Source organism: Eulemur rufifrons, chromosome 15 (genome assembly GCF_041146395.1).
Source record: "Eulemur rufifrons isolate Redbay chromosome 15, OSU_ERuf_1, whole genome shotgun sequence".
NCBI classification, from domain to species: domain Eukaryota; kingdom Metazoa; phylum Chordata; class Mammalia; order Primates; family Lemuridae; genus Eulemur; species Eulemur rufifrons.
The window spans coordinates 56,759,783-56,779,446 of record NC_090997.1 but is presented as its reverse complement, the minus strand read 5'-3'; the positions used below and the strand labels follow the sequence as shown (position 1 = coordinate 56,779,446).

The 19,664-nt window shown below is 33.1% G+C and overlaps 1 protein-coding gene across 5 annotated transcripts in view; it reads right to left on the bottom strand.

The window, feature by feature from the left end:
- The window catches only part of GRIK2 (glutamate ionotropic receptor kainate type subunit 2), a 611,565-nt gene that overhangs the window by 231,631 nt on the left and 360,270 nt on the right, over positions 1-19,664 (bottom strand). For all 5 annotated transcript variants that reach the window (XM_069487353.1, XM_069487357.1, XM_069487354.1 and 2 more), the window contains exons 7-8: positions 4,452-4,595; positions 1,240-1,347 (exon numbers count right to left, since the gene is read on the bottom strand). In XM_069487353.1, the coding sequence (XP_069343454.1) occupies positions 1,240-1,347; positions 4,452-4,595 (252 nt within the window). The remainder of the gene's footprint in view (positions 1-1,239; positions 1,348-4,451; positions 4,596-19,664) is intronic.

Below are 19,664 nucleotides of genomic sequence, written 5' to 3'. Positions count from 1 at the left end.
TAAAATGTAAGTAATGGTCAAAGTTCATCCTAATGACTTGGCTATTTCAAAAAAATAAGGAAATAACATCTCCAGTTAACAATGAGATAAAACCCTTAAGAGCTAAGTAAACTCTACCATTATCGACTCCAGTCTTGGATACAAACTCATGTTCTAATCTTGGGAGCAAGGTAGTTAGGAAGAAACTGCTTCATGAATATTTAGGTTTTAGTTTATCATAAAATATTCCTGACTTGTGGTTTTGACAAAGGGTATGGTCTGAAACTCTCAGTGGGAGGAGGTAACAACCCTATCAATTTGAGTCATCAGTTGGTCATGATGTACTTAAACTGGGTGACATTATAACAAATGTGTTTTTACTCTCGCCTGGATAATCGGAATCAGCATTCAAATTTGCTGTTATCTCTCAGGCTAAAAGTATCCTTAGGACTCAACTTCCCTCTTCAGATTCCATCTATGAATAGTGCTTCACGTTTAATTGCTAGATGAAATATAAAATACCTTACTATCTTTAATGTAATATTATCTCAGTCAAATAGAATTTTCTCAAGTTCTTATAAAAATATCTCTTTAAGCTGTAATTTTCAATGACTCTATCAGAAAAATATCTAAGTGTAAACATTATAAATATAAGCAAACTTACACTAAAATATTCTTAAAGTAAGCACATATCCAAATTGTATAAGCCTTACTTGTGCTTTATTACAATCCCCCAAAATAGAATCAAGTAAGATAGATCCAGTGTGGTGTGTTGCATTTATGGGCATATCTAATTTATTCTGCATAGATTAATTCAAATAGTTCACCTGAATATGACTCAACAATGGAAACATAATTCTATATTTAATACTTTTTTATGGCCTTCTCCAAATTGGAAAGTTTATGCAAGCACAAGTGGTTATAAGCTGCATATACAAAGACTCATGTTAAACCAAATATTTTCTAATTGCTACATTAAATCTTAAGAATAATTAAATTTATGTGCATTTCAAAGTATCAGAAAAACCTCATGAGAAAATCAAATATTTAAATTGTTTTAAGACATTTTATGTCCTTGAATCATAATTGTCAAATATTATATTCAATACAATGAATTAAGTATTTATTGTTTAGAGTCACTCAGTAAAGTCAAATGTCAATGAAATGCAATTACAACACATACAACAGAGAATTTTCCTCCCTTCTTTAGGATATGTTTCATTTAATAATTAAAGCAAATAAGCTGAATGCTTCAAGTACCTTTTCCAGACCTTCTTCCTTGAGACTAATCACATCCAAATCAAAATCTGTTCGTAAGCCATTGGTTTTGTTGAAAGTTATTCTGCCTGTGAGTCCTTCCCAGTGTGCCTATAGAAACAGAAAAAAAAAAAAAAGATAATGAAGTGAAGGAAGAAAAGATAAAATATTTTTTCACAAAAAACAGGAAAATGATTTTAATTACTTTTGATTAATTTACATTGCTACAGATTTTTAAAATAGGATATTTTCCTAAATAAATTATCCTAGTTTTAGCTAGTTTCAGTATAAAACTTATAAATTTTTCATTTTCTACAATGCATTTGTCCAATCATAACTATTTTCTATGAAAAATTTGATTTTTTTAAATTTTAGAATATTACAGGAGTACAAATGTTTTAGTTACATGGATTGCTTTTGTACTGCTTGAGACAGAGTTATACGTTTGCTCATCACCCAGATAGAGTACACGGTACCTGTTAGGTGTGATTTCACCCATCCCTTCCTCCCTCTAACACCTGCTTGATTTCCATCGAGTTTTACTTTAGCACAATTCACAATTGCAAAGATGTGGAATCAACCCTAGTGCCCATGATTTCATGAAGCAATTAATGTAATGTGGTATATGTATACCATGGAATTCTATCAACCACAAAAAAATGTTAATTCCTTTTGTAACAATCTGGTTGGAACTAGAGACCATTCTCTTTAGTGAAGTATAGTGAGAATGGAAAAACAAACACCACATGTATTCACTATTAAATTGGAACTAGCTGAACAGCACTCATGATATTATGTTTTAAATAGTGGACTGTTTTCAGTAAAGTGAGAAAAATTTAGTCATTTATTATGATAAATGAGATAAGGAGTATCTCACTGGAAGTTATAGATAGAACTACTGTTATAAAATACCACTTCTAAATTCATAATAATATGAAAAGAAACAGCAATGAAAGAAACTGAATCCAGGAAACCTATATTATGCCACTTCAATTACATACATTTGCCCTAGAATAATGAACTTATTATTTTACTTCCCCAGTTAAACTGAGAAAAATGTACTACAATTACTTCATTGTAAGTACATTGTAAGTACATTACTAAGCTGTACTTCCTGTAGAAGGAGCTCTCCATATACAAGGAGGTGGGAATATAATAATATAGTTACATGATGTTGTTACCTCTTAAAGGTGAGCAAATATCAGGACTTTTTTTTAAATATAAGAAGCTTTCTCATTCTGTTGGTTATATGGCCGAAAGTATAAGTTTTCCATTATTTGTCATTTGGCAATAGCATGAAAAAATAGTTATATATTAAAATTTTAAATGATGGAATGTATACTCACAATATTAATAGTTAAAATAATACATACTGAGACCTAAAATAAGTAAATTCCAGTAGATAAAGGGTAACATTTCAATAAGGATTACAAATTATTATCATTATGACTACCTTTCTCAGACCCTATGTGTTTTTCGGGTACTTATGTGTAGGGATTTCAAAATAGTTTTAGGCTAATAAATTAAAAATGAAATATAAAAATTATAAAACATATATATATATATATATATATATAGCAGCATCCCTTCTCTAAAGTTAAACATGTGTTAACTCATCTCTAATAAAGAAGAAAAATTATTTTTAACTCAACTTCTAAAGAAAAAAATTTCAGGTGGTTAATAAAAATACATAATAGTACAAAAATAGACCAGGGGATCAAGAAACACAAGAACAGAAGTATAGAATAGTAAAACAAATCTGGGATAGAGGGAACTTTAAAAAATGTACACAGGTGAAACTGTAAAACTAATAATTGTATCACAAATTCAATTCCTCACTTCCTAACAACCAAAACAAAGAAGAAAATATGATGAAACACAATATACAAGGTCTACAATTTGAGACATACCAGCTGCTCAGGGGAAACAGCTTTTCCTGGTACTGAGACCTGAGAGAAATTTCTCCTGTTGGTCCTCATTAGGGGGATACTGTGTGATTTAGTGGACAAGGTTCTCAATTACACCCTACAATGAATACAATGGGGAATGTCATACAACCGCTTCTTTTAGGGTTGCCCGACATGTCATGGTCTCAGTACTCAAGAGCTGAGTTAAAAAAAAATCAATTTTTCCACTAGCCAGGCCTGTACACTAGCCAGGCCTGTACACTACACAGCCTGTTCACAGCTCTTCAAAGCTCAGTTTTACACCAGAAGTCAATGTTAGGATAACGGGCAACTAATAAACTGCATATTCTTCAGAAAGTTTACCAACTGAGGTTAATTTACCTATCTGACGTTTGGTAAAAAATTAGAGGAGGAAAATGTATAGATATTCTTTGCCAAGGACCTAGAAATTCTTAATAATGATCCTATCTAAGCTTTTATTTTTATCATGAATAATTTATTATAGTGTGAACTAATGATTTATTTTAAGTCATTAATAAAAACCTTATGTGGTAATAATGCGTGTGATATTTTATAGCAAAGATTAAGGCTCAGTTAACTTTCCTTCATGATAGAAAGAATAGAAAGAAAATATATATGCATGTATATGTGTGTACATGTATAATCATTAAGAATTTTTCCTTTTTTTCTCACTATGGGCATGCTTCATCTATAATTATAATAGATATAATACAAAATGATATATGGCCATGAGAATGGTTGTATGATACAATGAAGTAAACTTTGTACTTTGATGAATCTACATATTCTGTGTCATATCAACTTTTAATATAATTAAAATAACTATATATTATATTTAGGAACTATTCATCTAAGTAATTACAATTTAAGCCTCACAAATTAGGTGTAATTTTAGTGCAGTGCAAATGACATTCATGTTAAACATACATTTCATAGTTTGTTGCCTTAAATATAAACACTATTTAAATATCTCTCTACATAAATGAAAAGTAACACATATAAAGATTCAGAAAAGCAAAAGCTTACAATCTCATAAATCAAGCTTTCATGGGTCATAGCACCATGATAGAAATTTTGATGGATATTCCATTTATTTATAATTGAATTCCCCTCCCCTTTTATTTCATATTATTTAGTAAAAATGTTAATTTTGCTTGTGTAGGGCAAGAGGGAAAGTTTAGTTTAAAGACACAAGTTAAAGGTCACTTGGTAGAAAAACTTCAATAATCTTACTTCATTCAGCATGAGGACAAAAGAAACAAGGCGGATGTGTTTCTCCTGACATACCTCTTTAATTAGACTCATAAAGCGGGTCCCGAAGCGCCAGGGTTTATGCCGATTGCACTGCAAGGAGCTGACTGTCATCTGGGGAAACTGTTGGACGGCCACAGACACCACGTGCACAGCATCATACATTAGAGCAGCATCAGTCTGAAAGGCAAGGGAAAAGGAAATATACAGAGTCAATACAATGAGTGAAACCTGTGGTAAGTGGTTTGGAAGTGGAGGGAAGTGAGGGAACTACATATCCCGTTTTTCTTTATGTAAGGGAGAAAACATTTTCTCTAATATGTTCTGGTTCTCTTAAATAAGACATTGTTTTCAAATTACTACATCAGCTCCATTAGAACATTTGATCCAGCTTCCCTTTCCTGAAGTGGTAACCCAATTACATAGGGTCCTAGTATATCTGTAGAAACAGGAAATGTGTTAAGGCATTCTCTATTTCCCTTTTGTCACTGTCTCAGACTCTCTCAGTATTTTACTAAGTCTCACTGCACGCGCGCGCGCGCGCACACACACACACACACACACACACACACAATGAATACAACTGCTAACATTTTGAATGGTTACATTAATCACACATTGTATGTAAAAGTAAATAAGTAAACAGTTTCCTTGTATAGGAAGAAAAAAAGAGATTTTAAAGGAGATTTACTTCAAAAGCTTAAACCCTTTAATTGCTTTAACCTTTTAACTTTAAAAAGATATAAAACCTGATCTTTCCTTCAACTCAAATTTTTAAAAGGTTCAATCTCAGAAATGATGCTACAGTTTTGAATCTCAATACATGTATTAGTCTCTTTTCAAGAAACTAAGCTTAATCTTTTGTGCTGTTTCCTTTGCCCAGAATTTCCATACGAATAAAAATTCATTTAGCTTCTCAAGTAAAACAAATATGAATTCTACTGTGTTTGCACCTGCTCAAATGATCAATCACTTTAGAGGTTGATGATAAAAAAATAAAATGTTTATAAGTCATAATAAAACAGAGGCTCAGCAACCATCAAATGCTGTGTTAAATGGACCCTCACATTTGGCAGATCGATGCCAGGCTCACTACCTACAGAAGAGGACCACACTGACAGTACTGGGGGTAATGAACTTTGGCCATCTGCTTGGCATGCTTTAGAATAAAAGCATATATTTTCTCTTCTCATTCATACAATTAGTGAGCTGTGAAATGAATTCCAAAATGAACAGGAACCCTGTAGATTACAGTATTTGCCACGATACAATAGAAAACGAGTACACACAGTAGCCTTCTAGCAAATGGATACTAAGGAGCCTTACCACATAAAATGCAAGATGGCTAAAGAGCACAATGCAATGATGGAACATAATAATAATACCATTTTATAGTTCATAAATCTCTGGGGACTATAACTCAGATTCATAACCTTCATTTTATAAATACCAGCTGACTACTTTCACATACTCTGATGGCTGCATAGTGAAAACTGCACACGTGTAGTTAATATAGCCATACATCATGAGCCTAGGGATTAGACTGATATTTGTCTTTGGCCTGAGTTAACATTCAGAGGACATATTTCATATATCACACAGGTGGTCACAAAAGTAGTTACAAAAATTCAAAAGATACATTTTAAATTTTTAAAATACATCACTGTCAACAAGGGTACATAGAAATGAGCACTTCAGAAATCACTAAAGGAAAGATAAAGGGTAATTTTGCAATATATAACACAAAAGAAACTTAAAAATATCCATATTCTTTTTAACCCAATAATTCCTACTTCTGAAATTTGCCCTATGAAAAATCAATGAATAATGGCTACATACATTGTCTCTTGGAAAAAAAAAAAAAGAAAGAAAGAAAGAATGGAAATCTACTGAATCTCTAAAATACAGAAATGCTTAAACAAATTCACAATGGTATTTTATATAACCATTAAAAACCATGCTTTGAAAAATACTCACTTTTAGATGGAAAATTGCATATACTATGTTAAGTGTAAAATTAGATTATACAGAACTGTCTTTCCAGCATAAACCATTATATGTGTCTTTATAAGTACTTAATATGTTCTATTTAATTTATTTTATTCTCTGAATAATAGTATAATAAAAATACTCTGATTGTTCCCATTTTATAAATGACAAAACCAAGGTTGGAAGAAGTTAAGTCGTTAACTGAAGTCACACGACTTAGAAGTGGAGGGGCTTGGACTCTCTGTTCAGGGATAGAATTCTTAACCACCACTACATACTATATGATCAACAACAAGAAAACAATCAAAGGGAAGAAAATATACTAATTTTCTTCTCAATAATTATCACTAAAGTGATAACGATTACCCTAGGGAATAGAATTTTTATGTCTTTTTTCTGTCTCTTTATTTTCCACAGTTTTTAAAAATGAACATGCAATGTGTAAGGAAGGTTACAGACACAACTGCAATTTTTCCCAAGGTAGAAATTTTGATCTATTTCTGCAAAAATAACTAAAAGAACACAAACTACAATATTCTTAGTCTCTTAGTTTCCATGAAGATATCCTTTCATGTTGTATTGGCATATGTGATTGTATGTGACTTAGATGAAAATTCTTGAACAGTAACTTTATCTAATATGATAATGCTAGGAAAGAATTTTGCCCAATTAAGAATGTGAAAGATCTTTTTGTGGTATATAATTTCAGCTTCACGATAGGAGGACACATTAGTTGATAATAAAACTATTTAAAATATGTGATAGTAAATGCAATTATAAAAGGAAGATAATATATTATTAAAGTATAAGATAAATACAGCCAGGCACAATGACATGCACCTGCAGTCCCAGCTACTTGAGAGTACAAGGCAGGAGGATCACTTGAGTTCTGTTTGGGCAACATATTGCGTGAGACCCTCATCTCTAACTACAACAACAATAACAAAATATAAATACTAGAGAAAAATAAAATGTATAAATAGTTAAAAAGATACTAATCAAATTACTTCTTTAATTCCCAGTTTAAAATACGCTAATTTATTATAAAGCAATAAATAGAACCTCTGAAACTACTTTCTATATTTTCTTCAGTTTAAGGTGCTTTTTTTGTTTTACTTTCAGACTAGTTTTATGTGATAATATATAGTTATTTTCCATTTACACTTGGCATCTTGTCACATATAACCTTTCTTGTCTTCTTTGCAAAATTGTACACCTGTAAATTCTGCTTCCTTTGAAGAACTGTGAGAAAACTCTAGGGTTTCAAAAATGGTTTTTTATTCTCAAATAAATGCATATACTTGAAAATTTATCTTCCATTAGTAATATTATTAGCTAACATTCATTGAGTATCTACTATGTGTGAACCATCCTCTTTAAATTATTTCCTTTAATTCTCACAACTATCATCCAGTTGGAAACCCATCAAGTTTGTATGAAATAGGAAACTACGGTAGAGAACAGTTAAGTAACTGGACGAAAATCACAGCATGTAGAGGAAGAGCAGGATTGAATCTATTATAGACAATCAGTTCAGAGTTCACATCCTTATCTAAGTTTCTTATCAATACTCTACATGTAATAAGCAAAATACTTAAAGTGAATTTGAAGTTATGCAATATAAGAAATGTCAATAAGCACTTGAATGCATTAATCTATATAACTTTTGAAAAGCAGTAAATAGTCACATATTGAAAATGTACTGTGAAAGAAGGAAAATAAAGATAGCAGAGAATTTGTAAATATAAATCATAAACATATAAAATTGTAAAAATACAAAGATTTCCCTGCCCTGCCCATAACAACCTATTCCCATGCAAACCATTGGAGGGGCTTGAGGACAGGCCTCCACCACCTGACAACACTCTTCAAGTACCCAAGCATGCCACCTGGGAGCCCAAGGATTGTCCCATCAACACTACTGCCATCACCCATACTGTGCAGGCTGTTTGAGGCTCAAGAATTCATCCGCTCACTCGGCCCACCATTGACACTACCAGCACCCAACCAAATTGCTTGAAGGCCCAAGTATCAGCCCATCTGGACCCACTAACACAGGTGCTCACATGTGTCATCTGGGGGCCCAAGGACAGGCACATTCAGCCCTCAACTGCCACTAATGAGACCTGAGCACTGGTCCATCTGACATCTGCGGTGGCCCCAGAGACACCCCACCACAGCCTCCACTAGCAACTGTAGCCTAAGCTATTCAGAAAATCAGACACCACTCATGTTGTTTCCAGCCAAAGAAATCATATAGAAACTACACTATTGCACACACCCAGAATTAAAGCTAACCTGCCCTACAGCATAGATACATCTACAGGAAAAATTCTTTCCCCATAAAAGTCAATCCAAAAAATTTAAAGAGGCAACAGTTTCACCAGAAACACAGATATGAACATAAGAACATAAGAAACATGAAAAAACAAGGGCATAGTGATAACCAACAAAGAAACACAATAATTCTCCAGAAAGTTTCCAATGAAAAATAAACGTATGAAATGCCTGAAAAAGGATTCAAAATAATGATATTAAAGAAGCTCAATGAGATTCAAGAGAACACAGATAAACAATACAAGAAAACAAAAAAATTCAAAATAAGAATATAAAAGACACTGGCACTCTAATGTTTATAGCAACACAATACCCAATCACAAAGATGTGGAATCAACCCAAGTGCCCATCAATACATGAATGGATTAATAAAATGTGGTATGTGTATACTATGGAGTACTATACAGCCATAAAAATGGTAAACTAATACCTTTTGCAACAACCTGAATGGGACTAGAGACCATTCTTCTAATTGAAGTATCACAAGAATGGATAACAAACACCACACATAAGCATTATTAAATTGTAACTAATCGATCAACACCCATGTGCACATATGGTAGTAAAACTCAACAGAAACCAGGTAGGTGACAGGAAGAGGAAGAGTTTGGTAAATTTACACCTAATGGGTACAATGCATGCTACCTTGGTCATAGGCACACTTATAACTTTGATTCAAACTGCACAAAAGCAAAACACGTAATCACAACATTTGTGCCCCCATAATATTCTGAAATTTTAGAAAAAAGTCAAGCTGAGAATAAAATCAAAGACTCAATACCTTTCACAGTAGCAACAAAGAAAATAAAATACCTAGGAATATATTCAATCAAGTAGGGGAAAGACTTCTACAGGTAGAACTACAAAACACCAAGGAAGGAAATCACAGAGGATGTAAACAAATGGAAAAACATATCATGCTCATGGATCAGCAGAATCAACAATGTTAAAATGTCTATACTACCCAAAGTGATTTTCAGATTCAATGCAATCCCCATTAAAATACCAAAGTCAATTTTTACAGATCTAGAAAAAATAATTCTACACTTCATATAGAACCAGAAAAGATCCCAAATAGCCAAAGTAACATTAAGCAAAAAGAACAAATCAGGAGGCATCACTTTGCCAGACTTCAAGCTATACTACAAGGCTATAGCAACCAAAACAGCATGGTACTGGCACAAAAAGAGAGACATAGATCAATGGATAAGAACAGAGAACCGATATATAAAACCATCCTTACATTGCCATCTGATCTTTGACAAAGCAGATAAAAACATACACTGGGGAAAAGAATTCCTGTTCAATAACCAGTGCTGGGAAAATTGGATAACTACATGTAGAAGATGGAAACAGGATCCACACCTCTCATCACTCACAAAAATTAATTCACAATGGATAACATACTTAAACCTAAGGCATGAAACTATAAGAATTCTAGAAGAAAATGTTGGAAAAACTCTTCTAGATATCAGCCTAGGCAAAGAATTTATGAAGACCCCGATGACAATCACAGCAACAATAAAAATAAATAAACGGGACCTGATTACATTAAAAAGCTGCTGCACAGCCACGGAAACAATCAATCAAGCAAATAGACAGTCTACTGAATGAGAGAAAATATTCACATGCTATAACATCCAATAAAGGGCTAACAACCAGAATGTATTAATACAAAGAACTCAAGCAAATCAGCAAGGAAACATCAAACAACTATGTTAAAAATGGGCAAAAGACATGAACAAAACCTTTTCAAAAGAAGACAGAATAATGGCCAATAAACATATGAAAAAATTCTCAACGTCTCTAATCATCAAGGAAACGCAAATAAAAACCACAATGTGATATCACCTAATTCCAGTGAGAATGGCTTTTATCAAAAAGTCCCAAAACAACAGATGCTGGCATGGAAATGGAGAGAAAGGAACACTTGTACACTGTTGGTGGGGCTGCAAGCTAGTTCAACCTCTACAGAAAGTAGTACAAAGATATCTCAAAGAACTAAAAGTAGACCTACCATTTGATCCTGCAATCCCCCTACTGCATATTTACTCAAAGGAAAAAAAAGACATTTTATTAAAAAGATACTTTCACTTGACTATAGCAGCACAATTCACAATCACACAGATGTAGAAACAACCCAAGTGCCCCATCAATACATGAGTAAATTAATAAAATGTGGTACATGTATACTATGGAGTATTACTCAGCCATAAAAAATAGTGAACTAATACCTTTTGTAACAACCTGCATAGAACTGGAAACCATCCTCCTAAGTGATGTGTCACACGAATGGAAAAACAAACACCACATTTACTCACTATTGAATTGGAACTAAATGATCAACACTCATGCATACATATGGTAGTAAAATTCAATGGAAATGAAACAGCTCGGGGGAAGGAGGAGATGGGTAACTTTACACCTAACGGTACAATGCACACTATCTGGATGATGGACACACTTATAACTTTGACTTGAACTGTACAAAAGTAATTCATGTAACCAAAATGTTTGTACCCCTATAATATTCTTAAATAAAGATAAATAAATAAATAAATTACAAAAAAATAATAATAAATAAAAAAATAAGTGGAAACCTCCAAGGTCTAGTGAAACATTTAGACATCCAAATACAGGAAGCTCAAAAATCCCAAATAGATACAATTCAAGAGGTCTTCTCCCCAGCACATAATAGTTAAACTGCCAAAAATCAAAGACAAAGAGAGAATTCTAAAAACAACAAAAGAAATGTGCCTAGTCACATAAAAGGGAATCCCCCTCAGACTAACAGCAGATTTCTCAGCAGAAGCTTTACAGGCCAGGAGAGAATGTAATGATATGTTCAAAGTGCTGGGGGAAAAAAACAAAAGTCCAGAATACTATACTCAGCAAAATTCCTTTGTAAATAAAGGAGAAATAGTCTTTCACAGACAAGAAAAAACTGAGGGAAATCATCAATAGTAGATTGGCATTAAAAGAAGTGCTTAAGTCTTATACCTGGAAGTGAAAGGACAATATATACCTTCATGTAAACACAAAAAAGTATGAATTCTACTGGTAGAGGAAGAGAAAAAACTCAAATATTGCCACTACAGAAAAGTACTCAACCACAATGATAAACAGTAAGCGATATAGAAAGGAACAGAGGATATTAAAAAGAAAAAAAAAGAAAACAATTAACAAAATGACAGGAATAAGTCCTCATATATCCATAATAACACAGAATGTGAACAAATTAAATTTTCCACTTAACAGATACAGATTCAGTCTGGGAGTCCAAGGTGGGAGGATGGCTTGAGCTCAGGAGTTACAGACAAGCCTGAGCAAGAGCAAGATCCCATCTCTACTAAAAATAGAAAAATTGGCGGGGAATCATGGTGTGCTCCTGTAGTTCTAGCTACTTGGGAGGTTGAGGCAGAAGGATCACTTGAGCACAGGAGTTTGAGGTTGAAGTGAGCTATGATAATGCCACTGCATTCTACCTGGGGTGACAGAGTAAGACTGTCTCAGGGAAAAAAAAAAAAAAAGATATAGATTAGCTGAATGGATAAAAAACACATGACCCAATTACATACTGCCTAGAAGAAATTCATCCTCATCTCACTGGCAAAGACATCCATAAACTGAAAGTAAAGGGATGGAAAAGGATATTTCATGGAAGTGGAAACTCAAAGCTAGCAGGAGTAACTATATTTATATAAGATAAAAAAAAAAAGACTTCAAGTCAAAAAGAGTAAAAAGAGGGAAAGAAGGAAATTTTATAATGATAAAAACTTCAATTCAGCAAGAGCATATAACAATTCTAAATATATATGCAGTCAGTACTGAAGCATCAAGATATATAAAGCAAATTTTATTATATCTAAAAGAGAGTGATAGACTCTAGTCAATAACAGTTAGGGACTTCAACATCTGACTTTCATCATTAGAGAGATAATCTAGACAGGAAACCAACAAATAAACACTGAATTTAAGCTGCACTTTAGCCAAATGTACCTGACAGGCATTTACAGAACATTTCATCCAACACCTGCAGAATACACATTCTTCTCATCAGCACATGGAACATATTCCATGATAGACCATGATAGACCATATGTTAGGCCACAAAACAAGTATCAACAAATTTTAAAAAATCAAAATCTTATCAAGTATATTCTCAGACCACAATGAATAAAATTAGAAACCAATAATGAGGAACTTTGGAAATTAAAGTACGGAAGTTAAACAGCATGCTCTTGAATGAACATTAAATGGTCAAGTAATAAATAAAGCAGGAAATGAAAACATTTCTTTAAACTAATGAAAATAGAAACACAACATACTGAAACCAATGGGATATAGTAAACACAGTGCCAACAGGGGAGTTTATAACAATATATGCCTACATCAAAAAAGGAGAAATATGTCAAATAAATAACCTAATGATGTAACTAGAGAACTAAAACCAAATCAAACTCAAAATTAGTAGAAGGAAAGAAATAATAAAGATCAGAGCAGAGGTAAACAAATAGACACTAAAAAAACAATACAAAGGATCAATGAGACAAAAAGTTGTTTACTTTCAAAAGATAAACAAAATCTATAAGCCACTAGCTAGACTATCCATGTCAAAAAGAGAGAAGGTCCAAATAAACAAAATCAGAAACAAAAAAGGAGACATTACAATTGATAACAGAGAAATACAAAAGGTCAACAACAGTTTTTTTTTTTTTTTTCTTTTTGGTTAAAATCTAGAAAAATTAGACAAAATGGATAGATTCCTAAATACATACAACCTAGTAAGACTGAATCAGAAATAAATAGAAAACCTGAAAAAACCAAAAACAAGTAACAAAATTGAATCAGTAATAAAAAGTCTCCCAAAAAATAAAAGCCCAGGACTTCACTGCCATATTCTACCAAACTTGCAAAGAACTAACACCCACTCTCCTCAAAAAATAAAAGAGAAAGGAATTCTAACTCATTCCACAGAAGAGAAAATAATGCAAGGAAATGCCAACATTACCCATTATTAAAACCAGGCAAGGAAACAACAATAACAAAAAACAGAAGAAAACACAGGCAAATCACTTTAGGTCTAGGCAAAGACTTTATGGCTAAACCCCCTAAAATACAGTCAACTAAAAGAAAAATAGACAAATGAAACTGTATTAAACTAAAAAGCTCCTACACAGCAAAAGAAATAATCAACAGAGTAGTAAAAAGACAACATACAGAATGAAAGATAATATTTGCAAACTGTTTATTTATCCATATATATATAAATCTATTAATCCAGAATATACAAGGAGCTCATAACCCACTATCTCCCGTAGGACATATTCCCACTGAAGAGCAAAGGAGAGGAAACTAGTGGGAGAAGGTCTCATATTTTGGGGGGGCTCTGGTGAATACCAGACAATTTTGACTTTAGGTCCCATAGAGAGTATGTCTCTGAGCTGGGTCTTAAATAAAAGTTAGTTTGGTTTCCAAGTCAAGCCTTTCTTATACATCATAACTACCCCTAAAGAATGCTCAACAGTTAAACATAACTATAACCCATTAATTTAAAATTGAATATGTGTACAATTTGGTTATTAAAATCCATATGGGGCAGTTAGATAAATCTGTAGTTATTTTCATCCTAAACTACAAAGACAAGACAAAAGCTGAGCAGGGAGCCATGTTGGTGGGGTGGTAGTGGTGGTGGGGAATCATTAATGAAGACAAGACAATCTGTCCTAATTTTTCTCTTTCAAGTATAGTTACTCATATATACTTGAATAACATGTAATATTATATACGTTATATATAATTTATAATATATATATTATTATTGGAAAGCTAGAATATCTTTTCAGCCTGGAGTATAGCCCAGAAGAAGGACGCTCAGACTACGTAGGTACAGACAGAGCAAAATAGGACAGGGCTAAGAACGGCCTTGCGTGCAGTTCAAGTATCTATCAGCTGGAATGGGAGCCATCCTTGAGAGCCTACTTCAGACTAGATTGGAGTTGGAGCTTTATTTTTCTTTCCAAAATAAGTTCGTTAACCTAAAAGGAATGTCTGTCAGCCAAAAACTTGTTTTGCAATCCTTTAAAATTGTGCAATATGGTCCTACACATTTCAATAAAACTATAGTGATCTTTCTAAATGAGTGGCTTCAAAAGAACATGAGAAGTGTCTGCAAATATATTTAAATATGCATTAACCTTCTTACTAACTTATCGCTAGGTTTATCTTATACTTAATCTAATTATTTTCAGAAATAGAGCATGGAACAGGATGCAGGTGGAAAAGCGGCAAATGCTAATTTCCATGGCTGAGCTATTGCCACAGAAATAGGTTTAGTCACTCAGTTCTATTTCATCTAACTCAAGTAACCTCATGACTGATGAGTCTTTAATGTATTGAAAGAACAGTGAATACATATATGCTTACATTTTCCTTATGCTCTGGAAAAATCGATTACACATTTTTAAATAATTGAAGAATCAGAGACATTAGATACTCAAAAGTTTCAAATAATAAAAATTCACATTAATATTTTGATTATATATGTATAATTAAAATATTCCCCAATATATAAAAGCAGGAATAATAATAGATTTTGTGAATAGTCAAAATATTTATATGTTCTTAGATTTCATTTACAGAAGAAACTGGTACTAAGCAATAACTACCAATCTACCAATGTCCATGCTGAATGCACATGTTATTTCCATTTCTGATTGCTAGAATATTAAACATTTCCTTTGTAAAGTTCCAGAATAGACGCTCTAGGAGTTACAAAAATATTAACATATAGCTTTTATTTGCATGAGGCATGAAGAAATAGAAACAAACAATTCTGAACTACATACAAACATAGAAGAGAACATTGTTGCATGAAATTTCTCAGGTACACTAAAAATTTCTCTTAGTAAAAATATATCAAAAATATTTATTCTTCCTTTTGATGAGAAGGCATTCTTTTGGAATGCTCTGTCCCCAAGATGGCATGGCTTTTAGATATGCCCACTGAATTTTGACTGGTAAAACTTAGAACATAGACTTTTCTAGTTTATTTTGTCTGTTGTGCCAAGTAGGGTTGTATTTGTGATAATATGTTATAATAAATATTTACTTAAGATTTCTTGCATAGTAGAACAATTGGCCTGAACTACAAATGCTTCCAATGTTGTATGCAATAATCTACATTTAAATGTAATCACTCCTACAGAGTGATTGTGATATATGTTCATATCTTGATTATAGTGAGTATACACATATGTTAAAACATATGAAATTGTATAATTGAAATATGATAAGTTTATAATTTGTAAATTTTACTGTAGTACTGCTATTAAAAATGAAAGAGTAATTGTGTGTTTTTTCTGGGAAGATGGTCCATAGATTTCATTTTATTCTAGAACCATCTAGAATCCACCAAAATTAAGCATCACTAGTCTGTGTCTTCTTTCTTCCTTGCACATTCTAGTTTTAATAAAACTGTTTACATTTTCACACCTTTTTATCTTCCTTTTTAGACCACAAGCATCTTTCGAATAATAACAATGTGTATCTTTCTAACATCCTGCACAGTATTCCATACATTGCCTCACCCATGGTAAGTGTGTAAAAGCGTTTTTCAATAAATGTTGAATTCAACCAAAAAGTTCATTTAAACAATAAAAGAATAGGTATCTGGGAGCTCTGAATAACAATCACACTTTGCCATCTAGCTAGAATGTATTACCTCCCAGAGGTACAGTGAACCAAATCTGTCAGCAGCTCAGACCTGGGAGGAATGTGAGTACAGCCTCTGTCCTGTTTCTAAATGAATTTATAGTAACAGTTCCTTAAACACATTTATCTTTCCATTAAATAAGTGCAGGCAGGTCCCCTTTGAGATCTGAATGCTAGCTGGCAGGTGGCAGATCCATTCTGGAACTCCTACATCTCAGATTTTGCTCACTTCTGAATTCCCATCTGTGGTACAGTGCATAGCAAAAAGAGCTGTATGGTCTAATAAATGGAATGTAAGTTTATGAATCCTAGGTCTTTCATCGACTTGATCTTTTAACTAAAGTAAATAATAAAAAAAAATTTAAATCCCCTTTGCCTTGTTTTCCCATTTTATAATTGGAAATAAAAAGCAGTGATCTGCCATATCTCTTCCTTGTTGGAGAAATAACTTTAAAAGCCAGATAGTTTCAGGAAAAAAAATTACAAATGTTGATTCTTCAATTAGAAGATACAGATATTAATGATGATCAGCAAAGGGTTGGATCCTGACCGCAGGACTTCCTTTGCACGGTGGGCACAAGCCTAAATCATCCACCTCTCTGAGCAAGGGTGAGAGGGTCACACGTGGAAGGCAGGCTGGTGTTCATTCATTCAGCTGGCACGCTGCACTCAGCACTCTGCCCGGTATAGAGCAGGTGCACGGTGGCTACTAGCTGAACTGAGGGACTGATAAAGAAATGCCCTCAGACCCAGTCGGGAGCCAATTGTTGGAGACAATTCTCCCAGTTACGCCGCAGCTGCCATTATGCTTTCTCTGTTGCTGGCTCTTTGTACTAGTCTGAAACAGAGTTCTTTACCAGCAGCTGCGTGAACTGCACAGACTGCATGAGATAATACATTAAAGCAGTTTGCACGAATACTGGCACATGGTGCATAGGCAGGTGTTGGACGATGATGGTGATGATCACCAAAAGAGCGGTAATCTCTTCAGATGGATACTATCCAAAACAAGGAACCAGTTTAGAAAGTATAATGCTTCAACCCTTCTGTACCCACTGTTAGCCTAAATGAAAGAACAGGCGTCGTGCTGTTAGAGAAAGCAGATCAGGTTCTAGAAGGAGAAGCAGCAGGAAGGAAATTATCATATAATTATTTGATCCCTATAAAATGTGGTACGTACGTGATACCACAATTCAGTTGAAGAAGAGCTCAAAAAAAAAAAAAAAGAAAAAGAATCCTGAATACATACAAGTTACTGACAAATTTATTATTGAAAAATACAGATAAGTGGTAAAATATTATAGTGCCTTGTATTTAATATTAAATGAAGGACTACTCTTGGGCAGATAATTCCACACCAGCAATACAAACGTGGACAAGTCTGACTCTGATTTTTTTTTTCCTATCTTCAGTTTCTTTAATTGTATAAGTAGAGGATTGAACCAGTTGGATTTTAATGTGTCCTGTCATTTATATTCATATTACCAGAAAACTCATATTTTATTCTGATTTTATCTTGGCCTTTGAAATACAACTATAATAATCTTTTGTCTGTTTTCTCCCTTAATTCTTTATGCTTTATATGCTTATTTAATAAACATTTGTGTCAACATTTCATACAAATTAATAGAAATCAAAGGTCACTTTTCTTCAGCCATTACCTGTGTTTATACTGTACCCAATTCCTGCCTGAACCAATAAAACCTACTAATATTTGTATTATAATCTCTTCTTTGTTATTTTGACTTCACCACTGTTAAACTTCTCACCCACATTAAAACCTGCCCTGGCCTCCTCATACTTTGAAGAGGAAAATTAAAATCCTTTCTTTTCTACTCAAAGTCATTCACTAATTATCCCAGTGTTTTATCTTCTTTTGCCTCCACTAACACAGTGAAAACACGAATCTTCCTATAATTCATGTTTCTGAACTAACCAGGGAGATTCTCATATTGCAGATTAGTTGAATAAAAGAAGATCCCAGAAACCTCACGATGAAAGACCTCTCAAAAGAATATGGATTTTTAACTCTACCTGTATGGCACTGAGTACCCATGAAGGCTAAAAGGAAGAAGCAAATGGATGAGTTAGGAAGAAAATTCAAATTCAGCAATGCTCTGAGGATCAGGTGAAGGAGACAGTACTGGATGACAGCGGTTGCTGGGATTCAGATAAGAAATGGCCTGGGCCAGAATTAACGCCATGAATAATTAACAGATCCATTTGTTTAGTGTTCCTGTAAATTTGAGAATTTGAATAAATGTCTATGTCACTACAAATCAATGCTCTTTGGCTTAAGCTGAAAGCTACTAAAAAAAAAAAAAAAAGTGTCTGTTAATTAGCTTATTTTGAACAACAACCAGTAAAATCCAGCTTAAAATGTGGCTGATGCTAATTTTTGACAATAAGAGTTTTCATTTGCTCAATATGTTTATATTATACAATTTCGGGCTTTCAATTTTACAAAAACTCTTCCTGGATGCCATTTTCTTTAACAACATTCAACAAGATACTTTTACAAATAGCATTATTTCTCTGTAAGCTTTTAGAGCTTCATAAGGAATGAAATTCAATCCATGGAGATTTAAAGTTATAATTGTTAAAACTTTAGGAGATGATTATTTTGCATTTTTTCCAAGAATAATATGTATTTACCACAAATATTTTCTATATAATTTTTCTTTCTAATATATATCTTTAGAATGCACCATTTCCCAAGCAGAAAATCCTATTTGTTTTTACTACTGCACTTTTCAAACTCTTTTAAACATTTATACACAAATTCCAAGACATGTAGATGTTGTTCAAACATCATGTAGAGACACTCTTCACTTTTTAAATATAAATGATTAAAGGGACAGCTGTGAAGCAGGTTGGAAAATGCCAACAGGTTTTCAATTAAAAGTTCCATTTAACTAATGTAATTATTCTTACCTAATTAAATTTTTTCCACTAAGATCAGTCCATTGAGATATCTCATTCTGTTTTAAAATGTTCCACAAAGCTCTTACTAACGCCCATGAACCACGTTATATTGATGAGATTGTTAATGAACTCTCTAGCAACAATGCACTAGCCTTAATAATTTAGACCCTATTAAATCTTGTCTGCTTTTTACTACATTTGGAACTGCTATTGATCTAGAGAAGAGTCAATATTAAGGGGAAGTATTCTTTGCACTTCCAGCTGGTCTCCAATACATCCAATTAT